The 22,879-nt window shown below is 45.6% G+C and overlaps 2 protein-coding genes and 1 long non-coding RNA gene across 4 annotated transcripts; all 3 read left to right on the top strand.

Moving 5' to 3' along the window:
• The first annotated feature begins 8,260 nt into the window (after positions 1-8,260).
• Positions 8,261-10,964, top strand: LOC120666326. 2 transcript variants are annotated; one of them, XR_005671673.1, is made up of 4 exons: positions 8,262-8,721; positions 8,788-9,106; positions 10,028-10,280; positions 10,674-10,964. It is a non-coding gene; the product is annotated as an uncharacterized LOC120666326 (long non-coding RNA). The 2 variants fall into 2 exon arrangements; XR_005671672.1 differs by having other exon boundaries at positions 8,261-8,721; positions 8,788-10,280.
• Positions 10,965-15,176: 4,212 nt separating this feature from the next.
• LOC120663516 lies at positions 15,177-15,795 on the top strand. The gene is made up of 3 exons (XM_039942362.1): positions 15,177-15,273; positions 15,348-15,458; positions 15,532-15,795. The coding sequence occupies exons 1-3, from the start codon at positions 15,249-15,251 to the stop codon at positions 15,711-15,713; spliced, it is 318 nt and encodes a 105-aa protein (XP_039798296.1). The 5' UTR covers positions 15,177-15,248; the 3' UTR covers positions 15,714-15,795.
• Positions 15,796-18,176: 2,381 nt separating this feature from the next.
• On the top strand, positions 18,177-21,081 carry LOC120666325 (stress-associated endoplasmic reticulum protein 2-like). The gene is made up of 3 exons (XM_039946153.1): positions 18,177-18,317; positions 19,852-20,008; positions 20,793-21,081. The coding sequence occupies exons 1-3, from the start codon at positions 18,315-18,317 to the stop codon at positions 20,837-20,839; spliced, it is 207 nt and encodes a 68-aa protein (XP_039802087.1). The 5' UTR covers positions 18,177-18,314; the 3' UTR covers positions 20,840-21,081.
• The last annotated feature ends 1,798 nt before the right edge of the window (positions 21,082-22,879 follow it).

Below are 22,879 nucleotides of genomic sequence, written 5' to 3'. Positions count from 1 at the left end.
CCTCAAATATAAAACTCCGGCCCTTTCCTATGCGCCCTCATTTTCTGCCCACGAGATCCAGAGAGGGGAGAGGGAGAGAGGAGGGGTGAGGGAGGTAAAAAAACCGGCGAAGCCCTGCAGGATTTTGGATCCGAACCGCAGGTAATCAATATTTCTCAACTATTATAGACTTGTTTCTAAAATAATTATGAATTAGAATAGATTTTGTTTTTGGATAGTGAAATATAGAATAGTAAACTTAGAATGACAGTACCTTATTGTTATTGCAGCATAAGGCAATGGCTGCCTCGAATTCTGTTAGATTTTCATGGACCGAAGAAAAATCTAGTATATTTTTTGAGATCATGACACATCTTGTAATCAGTAAGAAGTTGGATCCATTAGCGGATGGTACGATAGAGATGGTGTTGTCCAAATTAGTTGAGTTTAAAGATTTGACATTGTTTCGAGGTATTACAACGAAAGATTTAAAGGAACACCTGCTAGAACGTCGGAAAATATACATGAGGGTATGTGAACAAGCGAATCATCCTTATGTTATTGGATTCTTACAAACTAATTGTAAGATATGGATGCGGCCAGAGGTGTATGAGATGCACATTAAGGTAACTCTTATTCAGTTCTAATCACGTCCGTTATTTGTAATCCATATTTACGAAATAGTAAAATTATTGTGTGATTATATGCTAGGATTACCCCGAGGACACGGAGTTGATTAACAAATCGATACCAAATTTCCGTAAATTGGTATGTATCTTCAGTGGAGTTATGCCGCAAACTAAGGGAAGGAGGTGTAAAAGATCTTCGGGTGATAGTTCTCGGCCTCCGCAAGAACAGATGACTGGAGGTTCGTCAAGTCATGCAGCACCACCTCGAGCACCTAGTTGTGTTAACTGGGATGACGATATGGATGACTTCATGCCCCCCAAATCATGGCCTCGAACACCTGATGTTCCTCCCCCTGTACATGAACCTAAAACCAGAAAAGAGAGAAAAGGAAAGTCGAGAGATTCGTCAAGTAATGCTGCACCACCTACAACACCACCATCTGTCAACTAGGATGACGATTTAGATAATTTCATGACATGATCTGTAACTTATGATGGACATCAATTTTAGATTGTGATGTAAATTGTGACGGGACACCTGTACCTTTAATTGCAATACTTATATGTTTGCTATGTTTGATTGTAATGATTATATTTATGATACAATACCACATAAGATACAATGAACGAAATATAAATAGAACGTTAAACAAAATACCACATAACATATTACATTGAAGGTTTCATTCGTTACAACCAAATTTGAGACAAATACATAATATACTTAGTTTCGTACACACAAATACATTGCAAGCTGTTAAGTGCACAACTAGATGCGGCGAATTCTTGTAGGTGGAGCCGATCCATCCATCGGATTCCCGGAAGGTCCAGCCTCGGCAGCAACAGTGGGTACTGAAAGCTGTGGGCACTTCTTGTAGGTGTGACCGTCCGCTCCACACAAGTTGCAATGTTTTTTCTTCTTTCCAGCCTCGGACTCGTCCATTCCGTTCCGGATCCGACGTGTCTGCCGTCGGCCTATGCCCCGCTTCGTAACTGCATTAGGGATGAGCATTGGATGGGGATTTTTTTGAGTGAATGGGCCTAGAATACCAATGCCGTATATCTCATGACACCAAGTCTGTGCTGCGGGTTCTTTTGTGAAATATTGAGAAACATAGGACGCAGCATCTAACCCAGATACAGAACAAGCCGCGATGACATGGGAGCATGGTAAGTGATGCACCTTTGGCTTCTGACATCGGCAGAACACCCTCCCGTCAATGGTAATCAAAACTTCTTGAATTACCCTTTGTCTGCGGACACCCTGTCCGGTCCTGTCCCTGCATGATACCTCAAATCTTTGCTCCTTTGTGCCCATCGATATGACTGAGTGAAATCGAGCCTTTTCAATTTTTTTCTCCATGTACTCATTGACCCTTCTGCAAAAATGCACTCCTGGATCATTAAGTAAGGGAGCGGCCGATGCGTATCACTCCCGAAAATACCTTATACATCCATACATGATGAACACAACAATGCCAACATGAGGAAATCTACGAACACGACGCATTACCATATTGTAACATTCAGCATGGTTGGTCGTCTCGATCCCATAACGTCTCCCATCTGTGTCATACAGAAGTGACCACTTCTCTTTAGGCGCACCATCAATCCACTGTGAAAATGGCTTAGCATGTCCAACTAATGAATCTGTAGAACGTCTCCTGCTGGATGATGAGGCCTGACTCTTAAGCAATTCAGCGCTCATGTCATCAATTATACCTCACAAAGCATCAAACTTCCTCTGCTAATTCTGAGTGCACAATCGCTTGAACAAATTCATCAGATCCTTATTCTTGAACCGCTCATAAAAGTTAGCAGCCATATGCCTCACACACCACCTATTGACAACATCTGGCCATATAGGAGGTGAAGATTGACTACCTTCTTGGAGCTGCCTTATAGCTGCAAGTAGACCTGCATGCCTATCACTGATAAGGCAAACATTAGGCCTTCCAGCAACAACGTGAATCTTCAGACATTCAAGAAACCAGTACCAGTTTTCTGTGTTCTCATTCTCAACAAAGGCAAAGGCGATGGGAACTATCTGCTTGTTGCAATCAATTCCGATTGCCGTCAATATTGTTCCCTTATATTTCCCTGTCAGGAAAGTGCCGTCAATACACAGAACAGGAAGACAGTAAATGAATGCCCTCACACATGCTCCAATGCAGAAGAAAGCTCGCAGCAGAATGCTTGGCCCCCCTGACAAGCTCGGTACACTGTATGTATCAAAAGCACTTCCAGGATTTCTGTGCACAATAGCTTTAAGCATACGAGGTAGGTTGTCATATGATGCTTCATAAGTGCCAAACCTCATCTCAAATACTTTTTGTTTAGCCCGCCAAGCCTTTGCATAGCTGATCACATACTGAAAATTCTGTTCAATGTCCCTAATTATCAATGCAGGCTCATAATCCATTTTGTCAAGAATCACCTCATACATCTTCTTAGCCACGAAAGTTGATGTGATATTACGATGATGTCCCACAACATCTGTCAATCTACAAGTCTGTGGTTGTAACACCCCTGTGTTAATCGTCTCGCTAATCAAGAGTTAACTCGCTAATCGTGGACTCAAATTCGTCGTTAACGCTAATCGCGTTCGCATAGTAAGCATCTTCTTAGCTGTGTTCGATCTCGTTTTTGTCCTTGATCCGAGCTCCAAATCAACTTTCGCCCAAAATAAAAGTTGTAGATCTTCTTTTTCTCTACAACTTTTATTTTGGCCAAATTTCATGTTCCCATATGAAAATTTGAGTTTCAACTGGTCAAACTCGGGCAAAAATCATTTAAACGAAGAAACAGTGTCTCCACTGTGTTCGTCACTGTGACGCCCGACGCCATACCGGCGACTATGGCCGGCGGCGAGCTTCCACGCGTCGGCCATCGCGTGTGAGCGCCGCTCTTCACCTCGCGGACGCCTCGAAGCTTCCAGTGCCGTCCCAATCCTCCTTCCTCCTCCCTCTGAGCTAGGTCGAGCTCGAGCGAGCAGAACCGAGCGAAATCGCCGTCGCTCGTCGCTCCGGCCAACCCTCGCCGCCCCACCTCAATCCGTCGCACTCCGAGCTGCGCGACCTCGCCCCGAAGCTCCTCCATCCCCCCATGAGCGCGGCCGTGCTCTACCTCGGCCGAAATTGAGCTCAGACCGCCGCTCGCCATCGCCGACCTCCGTCAAGCTCCGCCCGAGCTTCACCCTCACGTCGACGACCCTCTTCCGGCCTTCCTCCGCGCAAAATCGATCCACGGTGAGCTCGGCCGCAACCCTATCTCACTCCCCGGCTTTCTCCCCGCCCAAATCCGCGGCCAACGCCGCCGCAGCGCCGCCGCGCCGCCGCGGACGCACTGAGCGCCGCCCGCGTGCGCCGCCGGGCCTCCCTGTGCCCGTCCGCGGGCCAACACCGCGCGCCCCGCCGCCGTTTAACCTCCCTGGTGCTCGCCCCGCCTCGCCTTGCCGCCGCTTGGCCTTGCCGCCGCCGGAACGCAGCCGCCGCCGCCGCCCGTGGCCATGCACCGCCGTGAGCCGCCGGCACACGCCGCGGGGGCCCTCTGCGCGCGCTCGCGAGGCGCTGCCGCGAGCCGCCCGGCCGCCTGGGGCCACTGGCCCTCACCCGCCAGCCCAGCGCCGCCGCCTGGCCTTGCCCCGGCCGACCCGGCCGCGCCACCACCGCGCCACCCCTGCCGCCGCTGCAAACCGCCGCCGCCCTACCAGCGCGCGCCCCTGTGCCTCGCCGTGTGCGCCGCCTGCCGCCCCAGACCCCCGGCCGCTCCGGGCCACAGCTCGGCCAGCAGCACCGCCGGCGGGGAGCGCCGCCGCGGCTGCCTGGCCGCGCGCCGGCCGCCCGTGCGGGCGGAACAGAGGAAGGGGGGGAACGGGAGCTGGGCCGGGCTCCCTGACGAGTGGGCCCCGGCGGTCAGCCCCCCATCCCTTTTATGTTTTATCTTTTGTTTTTATTCCTTTATTTCGGCTGAAACTCCATAATTGCCTAGAAATTCATAGAAGAATGCGAAAAATGCCAAACCAATTTTGTTAGGTTTCTAAAATCATGATCTTCAGAGGAAAAATGCTTAAGCATGCTTTTTATCACTTGTTCTCTGATGAAAATTTAATTTGTGTTTAACCTAGTTTATTTTGTACCACTTGTTCTAGAACTCTAAAAATTATGAAAAATTTGTAGTGGCTTAGTTCTTGCATGTGTAGTTCACTGAAAAAGTTTCAGGTGCTTGTTCTTTATGCAAGTGTGTGGATCTATTTGTTGTGTAATTGCTTTTCTAGGGTTAAGATAAATGCTTTCGATCGTCGCTAATTGTTGGAAAAATTCTGTGGCATGCTTTACTGTCTTCACGTTACGCTGGTTAATTGTGTTGCCAGATCATGTTTGCAAGTTAGGGTTTTGCTTATAGTTTGCTCCTAGCCATGCTCTTTTCGTTATTTAAGTGTTGTTAGTTGTTTTTGGAAGGAATCACTTCAGGCTAAATGTTTGATCTTTGGTTTCGCATCGTAAGCACTTATGCATTGCTCTGTGTCCTATCTGTTGCATGACATATTTTATTCGTGTAGACGCCACGAACGACGCTGTCCACGAGCTAGTTGCTGAGCCGATCCAGGAGCCACGAGCAGGAGCGCAGCAGGAGGACGTCGTTGAGCATGCTCCAGCAGACTTTGTTAACCCCGCTGACCTGCAAGGCAAGCCCCGGAGCATAACCATAATTTAAAATTATTCAATATTTATTTAAGTATTGTGCATTTATGTTCTAGGAGTTGAATGAAACCATAGTATGCATGTTTTTCCTAGGTACCGTGGGCATATACTAGTATGCAGGTGTCGATAGAAATGCTTTGCTAAATAGGATTTCGGTAGAAGTCGAGTGATTGCTGTCACTCGCGAGTTTAGGATCTTGATCCCTTAGCTTTGGCTTGGAAATACGTTGATGAGTAAAAAGAATTGGAGACCGGGCGGGAATGAGTTGGTTTATGTGAGAAAATGAACTCCCGCCTGTGTCGATTGAGGACCGTACCGTTGTTGGCCCTGATGACCGAGTTTGAACAGTACTAACCACATACCGGAAGTAGGAGGTAGTCGAAACCGGTAAGCTGTGTACCACATTACAGCGGTGATTTGAATTCCGCCATGCTACGCTGGGCGTGGGAGTTGGCGGGTGTTGGATAGGATGCCGCCTCCGGGTTCTCCGGGAGTTCACCGCGAGGGGCCCATCACCTGGGTTTTAGCAGGCGTAGTTCAGATGCCGTGGTAATGTGGAAACAGTTGACACGCATGGCCCGGCGGGGCTTACATGTGTCGTGTGAGTTAGGTCCACCTTGCAAGGTTAAATCGGATCGATTCGCCGTCTCTCTCGGTTAAGAGGACCTTGGTCACTGCGTCACATCGTAGTAAGAAGTGAAATAAGTATTGAAAGGTAGCATTGGAATGTTGTATATGTTGTTCTGAAGAATAATCTTCTCCACCATGTGTGCTCTAGATGTTTAGGCGAATTTAGTTAATACTCACTGTACTAAATGGAGCTAAAATATTGAAAGTAAGGATTCACTCCTAGTAGCATTTCAGCAAAAGAACTCCAGAGCCAAAAAGCCTTGCATGTCTAGGTAATGGGCTAAGTATACCCAAGGTCGGGTAAGCCTTGCTGAGTATTAGTATACTCAGGGTTGTTGTTGTAACCCTTCTGAGCAGGTTGTGTCCCTGCGGACTTCAAGGAGATCTGTGCGTCCTGGATTGGACAGCCGCTTCCTCCAGGTTGGACCGTCGGGTGGGCCCCGTCTTCCCCGTAAAGATTGGGCAGGTTGGCGTCACATCGGTGGGCAGGATGTGGAGCTCACCTTTTATCGTCGTCGTAGCTATCGTATTGTATTTGGAACTCAGTTTTAAACTTCCGCTGTGCGTTTGAACTCTGTTGTTTGTATTTCAGACTTTTATGTAAAACTGGTGTTGTAAATTAATTTGAAGATTTCTGTATGCTGGTAACACCTGAGCTCGTCTTCGTACGGGTCTAAGTGCAATTGTGATCCTGGAGTACAGTAGTTTAATCGGGATTTTACCCGACAGCCTGTCAGGTTACACCGTTTTAAGTGCACAGTAACTTGATTAAGTATTAAGATGATGGTTGGTGCATTTAAGCCGGTTTAATTTGAACGGAGCTGCTATAGTGGTGTAACAGTTGAACATTCCCAGTGTGTCTTGAACATTCCCTTGTATGCATGCACTCGCCATGTAAAGTCTCTATCTGCACACCTCACCTCGTATTCTTTGCTGATAGACTTCAGTACTCTGAATTCCTTCCTCAGAGATACAGCCCAGAGCTTCACAGCATCTTTCACATCCTCAATGGTACGATACTTTGCCCCTTGTATGACCTCATTCACTCTGTATTCAAACTCCGGACATCTAATATCTTGTACCACTGGATTACTAAAACCCTCTTTACGCCATTCACCTAACACTGGGAAGCGCTCATCGTCCTCATCATCCGATGAGTCCCCACATTGCTCTATTATTTGTGAATCCTGGTCTTCTTTCTCCATGTCCTCCAAAATTCCAGGTACCCGCTCGCCTTCATCTGCTAAACCTTGTGGTTCTGGTTCTGGTTCTGGAGCTTGCATGTTCTCTTCTTCTTTATCCTCTTCCATCTCTTCATTGCAGTCAGATGTTGTGTGTGTTGACCCTTCACCTAAATCAGTGGTCTTCTGGTGAATCTGAATTACCATTGCGAGAGGCCACCCACTTTCAAGAGCTGCGTGCATGTAATGTTGCCATTCTTCCGAACTACTTATATGTGTCAACTCCTAGAAATCCCCATTAACTTCCCAGGAAGTCAAGGTATGCGTCAACTCCCAGAAATCCTCATTAACTTCCCAGGAAGTTAAGGTATGAACCGTAAGCAAATGGGTCTTTGGATTCACATTGAACATCTTGTGAAGACATTTCCGTATGGACTCAAAACTCCTCTCTAGGGGTTTATCTAGACTGTACTGTCTTCTTTCCAATGCTGATAGATTTACTCCATATGAATCATGAGTAATTCTATAGAAGTCACCGTAATGAACTTGAAATGCCACTTTGCTCGACATATCTGGCCATGCAAAGACTTCATTTTAATTAATCTAATATCTACAAATATACTATGCTTTCAATTATAACCACTAATCCGAACCCTAAGTGCTTACAATAATAAAAAATACTAATCATAAAATTAAACATACAAAAAAATCTGGAATGATAAAATTAAGAAATATTGGTTACCTGCGGTTCAGATCCAAAATCCTGCAGGGCTTCGCCGATTTTTTTACCTCCCTCACCCCTCCTCTCTCCCTTTCGTGGGTAGAAAATGAGGGCTCATAGAGAAGGGCCGGAGTTTTATATTTGAGGAGGGAGCCTGTCGCCCCCTTGCCGGGCGGCAGGCCCCCTGCCGCCAACTGGTGGGGCGGCAGGGGGGCGGCAGGCTCCCTCCAAAGACCTCTGTGCAAATTAAATTTATTTTTATTTACATATAGGTCCCTATCGCCTCCCTGCCGGGCGGTAGGCCCCCTGCCGCCCCCTGCCGGGCGGTAGGGGTATAAAACTGTAAAACCTAAAACCAAAAATATATTTCTGTAATTTTTTTTTGAAAAATACAAAAATAAAAAAGAAGAGCCCACCTTAGCCCAGCCCACCAAGCACCCACACCCCTCACGCTCTTCTTCCTCACCTCACAGCCCCAACCCTAGCCGCCCTACCCCTGCGCGCCGCCCCTTCCCTGTGGCCGCTGCTCCCGCGCGCCTCCACCTCTCACGCGTGCAGCCGCCTTGGCGCGCGCCACCGCTCGCACTGTGCCGCCGCCTCCCGCGCGCCGCCCTCGCGCGCAGTGTCACCGCCTCCCGCGCGCCGCCTTCGCGCGCAGCGCCGCCGCCAGGGCCTCGCCGAGGCTTCCGCCTTCGCAAGCCGCTGCCGCCGGCGTGAGCCCGCGCGGCCGCTGCCGCGCCAAGCCCCCCACGCCGTGGCCGCCAGGGGGTCCAGCGCCGCCGCGGGATCTATGCCGCGCTTGCCCGCACGCCTCCGAGCAACCTCGTGTGCTTGCTGATGCGGAACTTGCTCCACTGTAGGCCATCCTCGTCGCTCAGGTCAGGCATGTCTGTCTCCCTCCCTTTCCCTCTCTCTGGTTTCCTCAAATTGAGGTCATGATCTAGGGTTTGGGCCATGGAAGCTGCTGCTGGACTACGGGGATCCCCAACGACTGCTCAAGCAGTGAAGGTTAGTTTTGATTCCCTTTCTCCCATTCCCTGATGCTTAATTTTTGAATCGAACTAGTACCAATTGAACTCCATCTGACATGCCATAAATGAAGTGCCGAACATTGCAAAGAGGGTATTTTAATATTAACCTGAAATTATGTTCTTGCTTTACAAATATATTGTCTCCTACTTGCAACCGTGGGCGACGTCGACAACTGTGAGGTCGGCTTGCTCTGCCTCTTCTTGGCGTCGGCAGCCTGCTCCTCCTCTTAAGGTTTTCTTTTCAGTTCCTGTTGCTTATGATACATAACTATTCTAATGTAGGTCCTTTTGCTTGTGATATATAACTATTGTAATGTAGGTCTTTTTGCTTGTTATCTGCTACTTGCTATCTTGCCCCCAAGATATATAAGAGAGCTGTAGGTTATTTTTCGCTTCTGTTTTCTATAGGCCATCTGCTTTTAATTATGTGCTTCCTTGACACATGAATATTTTTGCTCTAGTACCATGTGCTGCCATTTTATGAGCTTCAGTTATCCATTAACTTGCAAGCATGGTTCGGCTAGGCGGCGATTCCGCGGCGCCTAGGCGCGATTAGGCGCTAGTCGAAGCCCTGCCGCGTCGATTTGGCCGTAGTCGCTCTTCTAGGCGGCGGCAGCTCGTCGGCGGAGCCAGTAGGGGTGGAGGAGCGTCTGGCGGAGGTCGCCGGTGGGTGGGGGGGGAGAGGAGCTGCGGGCGGCGGCAGGGGCTTACACGGGCAGCTGCTGGCGCAGGCGCGGGCGCCCAGCAGAGGAGAAAGAGATGTCGGAGAGGGAGAGGGAGAGGGAGAGGAATCGTCGGCGGCGGCGGCTGAGGCTGGAGACGAGCCTCACGAAGGATGCGGGAGTTGGGAGATGGATAGGATTTGGACAGGTTGCCTCTCTCTTGGGCCTTTCTATGGACTGGACAGGTTGTCTCTTGGGCCTTTCTATCTCCCTAAATCAGTCTTTTTACCTATCTGAGCCCACTATTCAGCTGTTTATTTTTTTCTTTTAGAAGATAATATATGTATATTAGTATATATATATAAAACGCCTAGGAAAACGCCTAGGAGCGCCTAGGACCGAGTACTCCCGACTAGGCGCTAGGCAATGGGTCAGCGCCTAGATTCCGCCTAGCGCCTAGCTGAACTTTGCTTGCAAGAATGTGTTATCAGGGAAGCATAAATGCTGCACTTGGAATCATGACTGAGGATGACTGGAGGTTGCATGTGTATGGCGATTGGCTTGATAAGCTAATTTATAATAGTTGTCACCATGTATTTGATGTTGGAAAGATAGCGACATATTTATCTTAAAATAGTTTCTAAATGATAGCTTCAAGCAACTACAGTTGTGCATGTGATGCCGACAGAACTGGACATGCTATGGTGCACGCACTATATGGTCAAGCAATGAAGCACGATGAAGGTAAGAACTTTTTTTAATTAATGCTAAGAACTTTTTTTAATTAATGCTATCTGTTTTCTTTTTACCTAGTACTTTACACTGCAAGACTGGGAGAGAAACCAGTGCTTCATCTGTATATACTTTTAGCATGATTCAGAAGACAAACAATCACTTATTCTTGCATATTCATGATTAATCTCTTTGGTTAGTGTGATTTGGAGGCTACTTCTTTTTTCTTGGCTACATACCATGTAGTGTCCTGTACCATATGGATGTGCTATTGTGTTTTTGCTATCTTGAGGTGATACAACTTTGCTTCGTAGAATGGACAGTTGTGATGGCTGTACAGAGCATTTTAGTATTTTTCATGTCAATATTGTCAGCTATAAGTATTTGGTGATGTGCTCTTTTTAGGGAAATGATCAGATGTACCAAGGAACCAATAGTTAGAACAGATCAGTTGAGGATCCGATGCATCCAGTGACAAGCAGTTAGAAGAGATAGGAAATTTGAAGAAGGCAACAGAGGAGACTGATGGTTTTGGTCTATCTATAACTCCTGTTCATGATTAAGTGGCTGTAATCTCTTATTTGGGTATAATTTGTACCTTACATGTTCAGGATGATGTGTTGTAAATGTTTTGATGGTGATTAAAAATGGTTTGTGCCAATGAAAATAGGCCTGCAAAAAATTATGTTTTATTGATGTGTTGGGTTATTCATTGTTTTGTACGAATCAAATCGTCACAAAGGGTCTGCCACGTCATATCCTAATCATCGCGACGTCAGTAGACAATTTTTTGTGATGTTTATCATCTTACGTGGCACTAGCATAGTTAGTCAGTCATGGTATAGATTTCGTGACGTTTCTCGGGTTTGGTAGTCACAAAAAGTTACCGTCACAAATTAGTGATATCGTAAGGATTGTCATAAAATTTGTGACAAAAAACACATTTTCATTATATAATATATTTTATGACCCACATTAGACGACGATCATATTTTTCGTCACCCGAACGTCACAAAATATAAATCATAACAAAAATAACTATTCTGTGACAAATAGAACATCACCTAATGTCAAATCTCTTGTAGTGATAAAAAATTCATAGCTCGTTAACTCCTTGACTCAATGCCTACTCGTCGGCTACCTTACGAGTTACGACCTGCTCGAGCTAATATTTTTGCTCATTACTATAACAAAGCTGGCTCGCTCGTGAGCTAAACAGGCTAGGAAACTTGAGGCCCAAGCAGGTCACCTTGGAGCTCGAGCAGCCCAATAAAATTGAAATAGCCCACTAAATTTACCCTAACAACTTCCTCATGACGTGCATCTATGATTACCCTCCCTTGGTGGCTCAAGCTCAGCCATTCACCCCTCATGATATGGAAAATTGTAATAGAACGGACACAGAGAGAGGGCCTTTAGCCCCATGGCAGGCATGATGATGGAGGGCCTTTAGCCCCGTGGCTCTATTTGGGAGGGTTTTGCCTCCGACAGCTCTAGCTACTCCAGTGGTACTGTAGATCCATGTAGGACGGAGCCGGAGGAGCCGCATTTTTCCAGCTCCACAGTCTGCTCCCCTCCCGTAGTTGATTGCAGCGTGGAGCTGAATTATTTGAGCTTCGTGCTACAGTAATGTATAGTGTTCCGGACACTGGAGTACGGAGCTGGAGCCGCTCCAGCAGAGGCCTAGCAGCCTAGCAGGACGCCAGCGGGAGCGGAAAACTACACGGTGCGGTTTTTTTTATTTTTATATTTTTTATTTCCGTTTTTTACAAAAATATATTTTCGATTTAAAAATTTACAGAAATATAGCCCGGCTGCCCGGCTGCCGGGCGGCAGGGGCTTATCTACAAAAAAAAGAGGAAAAAAAATTGCGGACAGGTCCTTGGGAACCGGCCGCCCGGCCTCCCAGGCCGCCCGGCTGGGGGGCGGCCGCCCCCCACCTCTATATAAGGGTGTTGGCTGCCCCTCCCCCCTCATTTGGCTTGCTAAAAATCCAAAAAAAAGAAAAGAGAGGGAGGGAGGGAGAGGAGGGGTGAGGGAGAGGCAAAGCGGCGAAGCCCTGTCGGATTTTCAAGGCGGCGACTTTAGGTAACTAAAATTTTCCACATTTTATAAATAGATTATGTTGTAATTATTTTTTGAAACAGTAGATTACCAATCAGTTCAATTATTGTTAGGAGTGATTAGTGGTACATTTAGGTGCATTTACTTATAATGATTAGCGTTGATATAGTACATTAAGTGTTAGATTTAGTATTAGAAAATACTAGAAAATTGTTAGAGAAGTATTAGAAAATGCAAGATAATATTAGAAAATTGTAGAAAATGTTAGAAAATTGTAGAAAATGTTAGAAAATTGTAGAAAATTGTAGAGAATGTTAGAAAATTGTAGAGAATGTTAGAAAAATATAAAAAATTATAGAAACTATTTTGTTTAAACAGTAGATTAGCAATCATTTTAATTATTATTAGGACTGATTAATGGTACATTTAGGTGTAGTTAATTGTAGTGATTAGCGTTGATATAGTACATTAGAAATCTAATTAATTAATCTTAAAAATTGCAAGATAATATTAGAAAATTTCTAAAATATTACAAAATATTAGAAATTATTATTAATGGTTAGAAAATCTTATAAATTATTTAGGAAATATAAGGAAATATTAGAAATATTTAGATGTGTGTGATTGTATTGTATTGTTTTGATCTTACGTGGTAGGTATGGCCGGGGTTACTCCTGCGTTGCTGGACCCAACAATAGACTCGGGTCACCGGTCATTCCTTGCGAAGGTTCAGCACCAAGAACTAAATGTGCTGCGTCCACGTCCACCTGCAGAGTTGGTTGTTGTAGACCCACGATGGGTGCCCAGGTGATATGTCATATATTTTCTGTTTTTATCCGTTATACATTTTGTTATATAATGTATTAACATTTGAGCACTGTATGATGCAGGCTGAGCGAGGCAGGTATTCTCACAGTGGCTCGTCTTGCTGAGAGTGCTTTGGTGAAGCTAGACAGGTCTCTACTTTCAGCTCTCGTTGACAGATGGAGACCTGAGACACACACGTTCCACCTCCCTTGTGGAGAGATGGCACCGACCCTGCAGGACGTTGCGATGCTGCTTGGTCTTCCTATCACCGGAGACGCCGTCGGCCCCCGCGTGGTACCTTCTACGTGGCTGGAGGATCTTGAGGAACTTTTTGCAGGTGTTGCCACCACGATTGATCCTGAAGATTTCAATGAGCACCCACAGTCGAAAGGCTCTTCCAAGTCATGGCTCCTATAGTTTCAGGTACAATTTCATACAAAACGATGTGTTGATGTATTTTATGGCTTTGAAATAACTCATGTGTTTCTTATTCTCAATGTTCGTACTTCATTGCAGCCGGATCTGTTGGCAGCCCATGCTGATGACTACAGCGTGACTAGATCACTTGAGGCATACCTGCTGTGGTTATTTGGGTACATCCTGTTCAACAACTCACACAGGCACTGTGTGGATAGGGTGCTTCTGCCATACGCACAGGAGATCGCCGATGCAGATGAGGATGCCATACCCTTATATAGTTGGGGTTCAGCGGCTCTTACATGCACATATCGTGGACTCTGCAAGGCATCACGGCAGAATGATAGGAATGCTGTCCTAACGGGGTGCCCAATTCTGCTACAGCTTTGGTCTTGCGAGAGGATTGCGACCGGTCGTCCCATGATTGACCAGTCACCGTACACGCCGGATATGTACGGTGACATGGAGGACGACATACCCACCATGGGGACTCTCTGGTACTCTCGACAAGTATGGACCCGATAAAAAATTATATTCTATGTGTACTATGGTCATACATTGTTTCCTCAATACCTTTCTTATGGACACATAATTTTTATTTTTGCAGAAAATATGGGCACATGTACAGGCCCGGTGGTCTTATCCTGAGTTTGTTGCCGAATTTGATCGATTGACCCCAGAAGACATTGTGTGGGAGCCATACAGTCCTTCGGATATAGCCGCACGTGCACCGCTTGGAATATCTTCGGTGTGCACACAGGACCAGGTCCTATGGATGACCACTGCAGCATTGGTGTACGACGTTGCAGTTGAGGCCCACTTCCCGGATAGAGTCATGAGACAGTTCGGTCGACGCTAGTCTTTCCCTGTGTCTTCAGCGTTGGATCGTGTTCAGCGCCACGATCATAGGTAACAAAAATGTATGAGCACCCATGTACTAATAACGTGAAACTAATTTCTATTTAACGTGCAGTTTATCAAGGGCTGGGCATCCTTTCTCGACAATGTGGGTCACTCGATTACAACCATGGGTGGCTGCGTGGGATGATGCAGACGAGCAGTTGGCTGAGGATACCGGTCCACACACTGAGCCTTCATTTCGGACGTACCTGATCTAGTACGAACCGATGACTCGTTGCCGTTTGACGTATGTTGACATGCATCCACAGCCGCATGTTGCGACTTCGCAGGATCGCTATGCACGACATAGGGATGAGGCATTAGCTGGGGCGGTGAGTAAATGTTAACGGCATTTTCGATCTTTTAATATTTGTATACTAAGTTTTTTTGTTGCAGTTCGAGGCATGCAGGCTGCTTGAATTAGATTGCTCACTGAATGTAATGAGGATTCATGGCGGGTCTACGATGAGCGTGCCGGCACAACTCGAGGCCTGGACCACTCAACGTGATAGAGCCCGAGGTATGCTTCAGGCCTTTGGTACGCGGACGGAGTACGAGGATTCCTACGGATCGTCGCAAGCATCGACGTCGGTTCCTTGTGGTCCCGCATGGCAGCAGCCTCCCTTATACCACCGACAGGCAAAAGGTATGGTGTGATATTTACCGATCCGTATGTTTATATGCATTATTTAAATATGACTCCACACAGGATATGGGTACCCCGGTTCTCAGCCCTATGGAGGGCTAGGTGCCTCGCAAGGGGCTCCATTTCATGGAACCCCGTTTACCTCTATGCCACATGCTGGAGGGACTTTAGGTAAATATGTGGTGCATAATTTTATTTGCTTATGTTTTATGGTCGAAGGCTCATACGTTATTATTTATACTCAGGATCACAACAGTTCACCGGAGCGGGGCCGTCTTCGTATCACCATATGCCGTCACCAGGAGGATATGAAGGAGCTTCTTCCTATCCACCACCACCACCTCCTCCAACACAGGGTACGTACAATAATTTATACGGAATTGCATTCATCTTTTGAATGTTACTTAAATTTTTTTTTGTGATCTGTAGGGTGGTCTGAAGACAACGCCGCGGCCTCCATGGACGAGTTTACACGGTTGTTTGCTACGCCTACCCAGGACGATGATCCCAGCTTGCATACACCTCTGGCTCAGTTACGCCGTCCTGTCAGAAACGTGGGGGCCACCGGAACGTCAAAGCTACCCTACAGATCACGTACACGCACAACGTAAGAGAGGTCGGAATGGTAGGGGTCGTTAGTTGTTTGCACTTGTTTCTCCGGCGGCATTATGGACTGTTTCGATTGTTCGGATTATGATTGTGGTATTTTACTTGTCATTTGTTTCTATAGATATTATTGATGTGAACTTGTTATGTTTGTGGGTTACATAATGCTCGTGAAATAAGGGAATCTCTTGCGAATTTTTTCTGTGATTTAATGAAGGACAAGTTAGTTGCGGGAGGAGTTAGCGGCCGAGATCCCGCCGACGATGATGACGATTACCACATACAGAGTAAACTTCGTGACACGCTCGTATAGCTCAAAATAGGGACCATAGTGTATCTATCTGCGAGTACGAGATCACAGGTTGCCACTGCTCAGCACGGCGATCACGGGTTTTGCATATGTCGCATTGTTTGCCCACACAAACGTGACAAAAGACGGCAGCCCAATAGTAGTGCCCTTTCACCATTTCAAAAAGGTGTGACAACACGGCAACCACAATCAGCTCACATTCAAAGCAGTCTCTCGGGCGAGGACGACGGAACTGTCATTCTACAGCGAAGGTCTGTGGCGTGTAGTAGGGAAGGCGGCATCTAGGCACAATCGACCGAGCGGCAGCGATGCAGTGCTGTGAGTCTGCATGCACTTAGATACTCTGCATGCACCGAGATGCATCGAGTAGTCAGTTCGATAATTGAATCTAGCCTTTTCAGTGTTCGGTCAGCTAGCCTCTTCACTGTGTTGTCATGTAGGCTTTTCAGGTCCATTTACGCTTCACACTCCGGGTATCAGACCTTTGTGCGCCTATAAATACTCCGAAGTTTGTGAAGTCCCAGCAGCACTCAAACAACAAAGCTCATTGTATACCCAATGTCTGGAGGTGGGTCTAGCGGGAAGAATTACTACGGTTTTGGGAAAGGAAAAGGGGGAAGAAAGGGAGACCCCATAATATGGGAGGGGCTTCTTGGACCTGATTCCTTTCCGGAACCAGTGTTTGAGTTTCCGCCACAGCACGAGAGTGATTTTACCAATGAAACTCCTTTACGATAATATGATAACCGTAGAGAACCGTGGCCAAAATGCAGACATGATGAGGACTGCTTAGTGCAGATGTGCACCGACGGGATGGATGACGGTCGGCGTTTCTTCAAATGCCCACACGCATGGGTAATACTCGGTTGTTTTATTTCTTTATCATCGTTGAGATACCTTACATGAAATTTATTTTGCAGTCTTCAGATGCTCCAGAAAACTGTGGTTTTACTAGATGGGTCGATCCTGCACCAATTGATTCAGTTCAGGAGTTCATCGAGTACCTCCAGATAAAGATCTTTGATCTGGAATACAAGGTAAACCATTACGAGGAATTGAGCGAGGGTAACAAAGACGATGAAGATGATGATACCAGCAATGCTGCCGCTTCACAGGATGAACCATGCACTATTCCTTACTGCAACTGCCCTTGTCACAAGAAGAAGGGCCCTGCCCCTCCGGCACCACCGCCTGCAACACCTGCAATGGGTGGATACTGTGGAGAAGGCTCAACGCAGTTTGCTACGTGGGGGTACGGCTACTAGGACTACCTATTGCTAGTCACATGCTGTATCGTTGTGTTTGTTGTGTTTTTCTAAATTAACTAAGGCATGTTAGCTTAGTTCAGAATCTGTTTACCGTAGTTGCAACGGATTCTGCCATGCCACTGCATGTCTGATGTGTGTTTCATTAACGTTGTATTATGATGTAATTCCTATGGTTTATATTGTGTAATGTAGTTTTTATTTCTTAATTCTTACCGTTATATTTGATGTGTGGTTCACAGTATTCTAGTCTCTTGGAAATGTCCGAAAATATTAAAGGCAAGTTCGAAGATTCACTAGATTGCTTGTGCGTACGTGGCACCTCGGCGCCGTGATCTGTGGCGCCAAGACGTGTTATCTCGGCGCCACATATTACAGCGCCCACCCCTAGGGTCTATTTCTGCAAAAAGTTACAAAAAGAGCACATATGTGAAATTATTTCGCGAAAAGGACTAAATTGCAAAAAAAAATGCCGCCCGCCCCGCAGCCGGGCGGCCTAGGAGGCTGGCCGCCCACCTGCCGGGCGGCCGGTTCCCAGAGACCTGTCTGCAATTTGTTTTCGTCTTTTTTTTTTTGCAGGGAAGCCCCTGCCGCCCGACAGCGGGGCGGCCGGGGTATATTTCTGTAAATTTCCAAATCGAAAATATATTTTTGTAAAAAACGGAAATAAAAAATAAAAAATAAAAAAATCCACTACCCGGTGGCTACAAAGTGGTGGGCCTCTGCCCGTTCTACTCAAACCAAGCCCATCGCGCGCCGCACGCATCTCGAGGCGAAACAAACTGTTCCCCTGCCTCCCTAGTCCACGCGTCAGGTCCCGCCCAATGCGCTCCCGCCACGTCACCCGGACCACGTCCCCAACGGCCTGGCGGTTTCGAGAGGGCAACCTTGCATAAAACCCCCCGCGTCGGCCCCCAAATCGCGCGCACCTCCCGCTCCACTGCTCCTCGCCGGCCCGCCCCGCCTCGCGCCTCTCGCCGTCGGACGCCGCCCCCCGTCGCCCCGACCGAACCCCGCGGCGGCACGCGAAGATGGTAAGCGTCGAGAAACCTCTTGAACCGGCGCTCCTTTCTTGAATCGTAAGGCTCTGTGGCTGGCGTAGGATGGGGGGGGGGGGGGGGGGGGGGGGGGGGCGTTTCTGACCCGATCCCTCGGCCGCGGGCCTGGAGGATCAGTTGAATTTCCGCTTTGTTTTCCTTTTTTTTAACCCCATGTGATTTGATCTGGCCTGTCGTTCCTTCTATTGTTCGATTTGGATTTGGTCCAGCGGGGGACTGGTTTGATTAGTAATATCTCTCGTCGGGGATTTGCGCGGGTCCGGTGGATGCCGCCTGCGTCATTTCTCCGGCTGCGAGTACGCAGCGATGCGGTGCCGAGGGTGTTGTGTTTGTGTCTCAGTGGGGGAGATCATCTTCGCAGGGATAACTATTCATGAGGGGATTGTGGGGAGATCTAAAAAATGGGGAAGTGAATCTAGAAGGAAATGAGGATAGTTATTGACGGTGCCAAGTCCAGGCTCCTGACATATTCTTGGGTGTATATATTTCGCCCCCCAGTGCTGGCCTATGTGGATTTGAAATAGATATGGATATTGTGTCATGGATTATGCAATGACGACGAGAATTTGTGCTTTCTAGCTTGAATGTCTAAAGTCTGGATATAGTTTATCTTAGGTTGGAGATAATGATGCTTTTTATTTCGAACTGTTAACTGCATAAAAACACTAATCTTACATTTTTTTTTCTTAGGAAGAATGTAGGAATCATGTTCTTCGGTTGGGGCTGAGTCATTTAATGTTTGGCATCAGATAACCTTCAATCCAATCTGAAGCTTGAAGTCATTTTTACTATTTTAGGAGTGATCCATAATAGAAAAACCATCAGTGTCTGGAAGACTGTTTGCCTGTTTGGTAGCAATCTTTGCCAACTTTGGAACTGACATAAATGTAAACCTTTTTTGGATGATCTTTTTTTTTGTGATCTCCATTTTTTTTGTGATCTCCAATTTGGTTCTCTGTGGCTGGTGTGTTTTTATCTTCAATTGTAATGCTTACTGCTGTGTCAATCTATATGTCTATTGCTGTGTCACAATGATCTAAGCTGATGCATTTTGGTTTCCTCAGTGTGACTTCAAATTGTAGCTGCTATTTTTGGTTGTTGGACCAACAACCATCATTTTTTTATATTGGCTTGTTATTTTGACAGTTTTAGGTATTCACCAGGCGACGTGTGCCTTTAGCAGTTAGGTTATAGGGAATTAGTAAGATTTATTTTGCACTGTTGTTCATTTTTTTTCAGTAAACATCTGGTACTGTAGAAATAAGTGATATAATTATCAAATGCTTAAGGCTATGTTGTTGTTGTGTAATTATCAAATGCTGAAATTGAACAGAAGATAGTTTTGACATGATTCACATGATTCAGCTTTGACACGATTCAGCTGTCCTTTCTTAACCTATAAAATATAAATTCTTAACTGGATAAATGTTGTCACTTATGTTACTTTTGTCCAATTAGTAAATTTTATTTGATTCTGTATTCTAAATTAATTTTGTTTGCATTCATCCAGACTACTTCAAGGCGTCTTGCTGACAGGAAGAGTGCCAAGTTCCAAAAGAATATCACAAAGAGGGGTTCTGTGCCTGAGACTACTGTGAAGAAGGGGAATGACTACCCTGTTGGACCAATCCTGCTTGGATTCTTCATTTTTGTGGTCATTGGATCATGTAAAGATTGCACCGAACCTTAACTATTCTCCCTTCTTTTTTTGGTATTCCTAGGTTACCAGAGTTTTTTTAATTGGTTGAACTCATGATTCTTTAAGTGGTAGCACATCAAAATACAGCTCAAACAATTTTGCATCCATGAACTTTACGTGTAAGGTGTAACTACAAAACTAGTTTGACTCATCCTTTTAAGAGTTATTTAGCGATTCTCAGTTTCAGTCCTTTGTGACTGATGGAACCTGAAATCTTGTTAGTCATCACTAGTAAGTGCATGAAATATTGTTTGAAACGTGTTTGACCAGTTTACCTAGCAAAGATGTTGGATAGAGCATTGGTCATTTTCATTACATTATCCACCTGAAATCCATGGATTGCTTGCTGACCATTTATCACCCAAACTAAAATGGGTACTGCAATCAGCTTTGTTGGCATGACCTCCTTTTGTCATTTAGGATATAAAAATTTTGGCCCAGATTATTCACTTTGTTCGAAGTTGTAAAAAGTCAACGTTACTGAGTTGATCTCATGGATTATGCAAATTTATTTTTCTAACACATTGTATGCTTCAAATTTAGTTGCCTACCAAACATGCTGTAACTTGTTTTTTGTTTTTTCCTCGAATGTGTGTTTTTTGTTTGTCTCTGTTTCCTTTGTATGTCAAACAATCATGTAAACTACGCTTATATGCTTTTAAAGAAAGGCCTTCATTTCCTCAACATGTCAGAGAAGGCAGTGATCCAAGCAAAGAGAAATCTGACAGCTTGTTCTTGCGGTCTCTATGCAGCCTTGTTTCAGATAATCAGGACAGCGACAAGCGGCGGGATGGCTTGAACTGAGCTAAATTCAGAAGCATGTCCATCCATGCATGTGTTCGGGAGCTGGGAGGCAGTGTCTGTATTCTGTAGCAAACTTGTTCCTGGATGATGTCTTGTAGTGTTGCGAATCTTGCGTTTCTTTTCTGTTGTCTGGAGTATCAAAGAGTTTTAAGTTTAAATGGATGTTGGATCATGCACAGGCTAAAAGTTTAAATATATGATGATATAGAACCTTGATCTGTAGAAAAGCAGCTGTAATTTCTCTCTATCTGCATGTCGATACTGTGCAGTGCCGTTTGTTGAGTCGGTCTGCGTGCGGTTGGGTGCATTGTTGTGCTAAGGCTGAGACATGCTGCGCAGAAAGCGTGCTATGCTATTGGAGACTGGCTGCGTTGACTGCAGATCCTCGCTTGATTTCCAGGTTGCTTGGTTCACCAAAGTGTTATTGCGTTGCGTTCCGTTGCCATCGCGTACACAAAGGACTAACTGGTCCTGTGTGAGGCTGAGGTTCGCAATGTACTAGCTTGCTTAGGGCTAATGCCCAATCTAAATTTTAGCACTACCCTATCCAAGCAGTAGTGCTATAGGATGTGCTAAACTTCAACTAAGATTATTTTTTTTAGCAAGGATACGAGTAGTGCTATAATTTAGGAGTCAATTTTAAACCATCCAAATAGGCTGCTAATAAAGGGCTCTCACAAATATCGTCCGAGGCCAACCCACACGGCTTAAAAACATTTGCTGTTCCTCCTCTTTATAACACACACAACCGTACTCACATATATGAATGATTACGAGGGTTAAACGGGTATATCTTAAGATTGATGATGTTACGCGATGAACTAAAAGTACCTTGAACCTAGGTGAACAAGGTTTACTGAAACAACTTAAACTATGTTTGCTTGGCGGATAGGTGAACAAGTCATAAAGCAACGGTCGGATAGGGACATATGTTTGCTTGGTGAACCACCTTGACGAAGAAGACTTTCTGCCATATAGTTAGTGCAATCAGTGCCGATTTTAGAATCTCATGGTACATCTTCACAATTTTCTTTACAGTAACCTTTGTCAGCACTCTATAACAAATGCTATAGCAAATATCTACACCATCCAATAACTAGCTAGTTTCACTTGACAGACTACATAAAACTTCTCCAAAATTAGATAGTTGGCTTGTGATATTACTAAAACGACCTAAAATTTTGAAACAAATGAAAGAGAGTATCATTCCAATGGCATGAGGAACACACTTTTTTCCCCCTCGTCTCCCTCCACCATTGTGTGCAAAGCTGGCATGTAAGCAAGCTATAAGATATTTTTTTTGCACATGCTTAGAAGCAAACGCTCACAAGCACACTTATTCTTCTGAATACATGTATCCAACCCTACTCTCACGAGCACCTCTGAAAAATTAAGCTGCCAGATCTCGAGATTGACGAAGACACCACAATCGCTTTGTTGTCGACAAGCACATCATCTACCCTGAAAGAATAGTGATGGCTAAACTCTGAAATATATTTAAGAAAATACGAGCATCCACGTTGAGCTGAGGATTCAAATTCGAGTGGATAGGTTTCAGCCTAATAAACCTTACCAGCTGAGCTACACTCAGGGTTTTTTTACCGACCGGTGGGACAAAACCGCCGCCCACCGGTAGCGGTAAACCGGACCGATTTGACCGGTTACCGGAAAAACCGGCCAAATTCAAAATCCAAACAAAAAACTCATGTTCAACCGGTTCCTATCGGCTAGCCGACCCGTTTGACCGGTTTACAGGTCCGGTTTGAGTGGTAACCAGTCGGTTTGAGTGGTAACCGGCCAAATTTAAATTTTTTTCTTTTTTGGTTTAAATTCAAATGCCCGCAAAGCATACTAAATGAATGTTTGTATAACATATTTTAGCCTAAATGAACCCTCCAACCCTCTTTTGTACTATTTTTACATTGTATTTGTATACTTTTGTATGCACACTTTTTTTTTGTTTAACTTCAAATGCTCGCAAAGTATACTAAATGAACGAATATTTGAAAAAAAATTGATACCATTAGATTCATCG

The sequence above is a fragment of the Panicum virgatum genome, chromosome 3N (genome assembly GCF_016808335.1).
Source record: "Panicum virgatum strain AP13 chromosome 3N, P.virgatum_v5, whole genome shotgun sequence".
Classification (NCBI taxonomy): domain Eukaryota; kingdom Viridiplantae; phylum Streptophyta; class Magnoliopsida; order Poales; family Poaceae; genus Panicum; species Panicum virgatum.
Note: the sequence above shows the minus strand (reverse complement) of the source record. Positions and strands in the feature narration are given on the sequence as shown.

What these genes read in the sequence shown, in the direction of transcription:
- LOC120663516 (XM_039942362.1), top strand. Translation starts at nt 15,249, where the DNA reads ATGCCACATGCTGGAGGGACTTTAG. An exon ending in ACATGCTGGAGGGACTTTAG is followed by an intron (nt 15,274 to 15,347) that starts GTAAATATGTGG and finishes ATTTATACTCAG; the next exon opens with GATCACAACAGTTCACCGGA. An exon ending in ACCACCTCCTCCAACACAGG is followed by an intron (nt 15,459 to 15,531) that starts GTACGTACAATA and finishes TGTGATCTGTAG; the next exon opens with GGTGGTCTGAAGACAACGCC.
- LOC120666325 (XM_039946153.1), top strand. An exon ending in TTTTGTGGTCATTGGATCAT is followed by an intron (nt 20,009 to 20,792) that starts GTAAAGATTGCA and finishes GTCTCTATGCAG; the next exon opens with CCTTGTTTCAGATAATCAGG.